This window comes from Camelina sativa, chromosome 3 (genome assembly GCF_000633955.1).
Source record: "Camelina sativa cultivar DH55 chromosome 3, Cs, whole genome shotgun sequence".
In the NCBI taxonomy this organism is placed as follows: Eukaryota; Viridiplantae; Streptophyta; class Magnoliopsida; order Brassicales; family Brassicaceae; genus Camelina; species Camelina sativa.
This window is the reverse complement of record NC_025687.1, coordinates 24,140,687-24,142,356: the sequence shown is the minus strand read 5'-3', so window position 1 is coordinate 24,142,356 and position 1,670 is coordinate 24,140,687. Positions and strand designations below refer to the sequence as shown.

General features: G+C 51.9%; 1 protein-coding gene across 1 annotated transcript; it reads right to left on the bottom strand.

The window, feature by feature from the left end:
* On the bottom strand, positions 911-1,459 carry LOC104779259. The gene has a single exon (XM_010503620.1). The coding sequence runs from the start codon at positions 1,457-1,459 to the stop codon at positions 911-913; it is 549 nt and encodes a 182-aa protein (XP_010501922.1).

The following is a 1,670-nucleotide window of genomic DNA, read 5'->3' as shown; positions in this document are numbered from 1 at the left end:
ACTCCGAACGTACACTTCGTTGGGTTTAATTTCATCTGGAATTGATCCAAGATGTCAAAACACTCTGCCAGATGTTGGACGTGCTGCTCTGCGATCAAAGACTTGACCAGCATATCGTCTATATAGACTTCCATAGTTTTTCCGAGCAGATCTGCGAACATCATGTTTACCAATCGCTAGTAGGTTGCTCCGGCGTTTTTCAATCCGAACGGCATCACTTTGTAGCAGTAGGTCCCCCTATCTGTGATGAATGCCGTTTTCTCGCGGTCGGCCGAACTCATGGCGATCTGGTTGTACCCTGAGAATGCATCCATAAATGAAAGCAATTGGTTGCCGACCGTAGCTTCGACGAGATGATCTATGTGCGGCAGAGGGAAGCTGTCCTTAGGACATGCTTTGTTGAGATCGGTGAAGTCCACGCAGACTCTCCACTTGCCGTTTTTCTTTTTGACCACCACCGGGTTAGCCAACGAATCAGGGTACTGGACTTCCATTATTTGATCTGCCTTGAGTAGTCGTTCGACTTCGTCTTGGACCGCCTTGGCTCGATCCGGGCCCAAACGCCTGTATTTCTGTCTGACCAGCTTGAATGTGGGATCGATGTTGAGCTTATGGCACATGACTTCAGGGCTTATCCCGACCATGTCTTTTGTTGACCAGGCGAATGTGGAAGCTCGAGATTGCAGAAAAGCGATCAGCTTTGTCTTTATGTGTTCGTTGAGTTCGGACCCGATGCCGACAGTTCGCGAGGGGTCAGAGGGGTCTATATTCGCCTGTATGATTCGACACTCCGGAGACTTGAGGCGATCCCGCCCCGGCTTGTGGGGACCGGTAAGATGGTCCCCGCTCTGTAATTGCTATGCGTTCTCCGCCTTCCTCTGCTTCTTTTCGATAACAAAGCACACTCGGGCTACCTTTTGGTCGCCATAAAGTGTGCAAATTCCTGTGGTGGTCGGGAATTTGAGGCAGAGGTGATAGGTCGATGGTACGGCTGCATCGAATATATCCACGGTACGCCCAAAATGGCGTTGTAGATCGGGGGTGCATCAATGACTGCGAACTTAGTCTTCCGGGTCACTCCGCCGGCTCGTACTTGTAGCTTTACGTCGCCCATTGACATCTTAGCGATCCCATCATAGCCCGTTAGCGTTCGAGTTTCGGGTTTCAGTTGGTCTGGTGTGACGCCCATTTTTTCTAACGTTTGCCAGCAGAGTACGTTGACGGTGCTCCCGGTGTCAATCAGGACTCGTTCGACGTCGAAGTTGCCCATTGAGACTTCGATAACCAAAGGATCCGAATGGGGATGTTCGATTCCTTTGGCGTCCTCCGAAGTGAATGATATCAGGTCCGAACAGAGTGAAGGTTCGCTCGGAGCTGTTCGAAGGGTGCAAACTTTTCGTGCCCTCTTCTTCAATGCGCGGACAGAGTCTGCGCAGTCCTCCGGTGGGCCAAGTATCATGGTTATTCGTCCTCGGGGAGGAGAATTGGCCCGCTCCGGGTTTTGCCCCCTCTGCCGCTTGGAAGGGCCAATCAGTTCGTCTGCTTGGGGCGCCTCTTCTTGGTGGTTCACGAATGCTTGGTTGGCCGGCTGTTGGACTGCGTTGGGTGGNAGCCCGATGGAGGAGTGTGTTCATGCCGCTAATCTGCGACTTGATTTCTTCGAGTTCGAA

Coding starts and splice junctions, on each gene's coding strand:
- LOC104779259 (XM_010503620.1), bottom strand. CDS start 1,459: ATGATACTTGGCCCACCGGAGGACTGCGCAGACTCTGTCCGCGCATTG.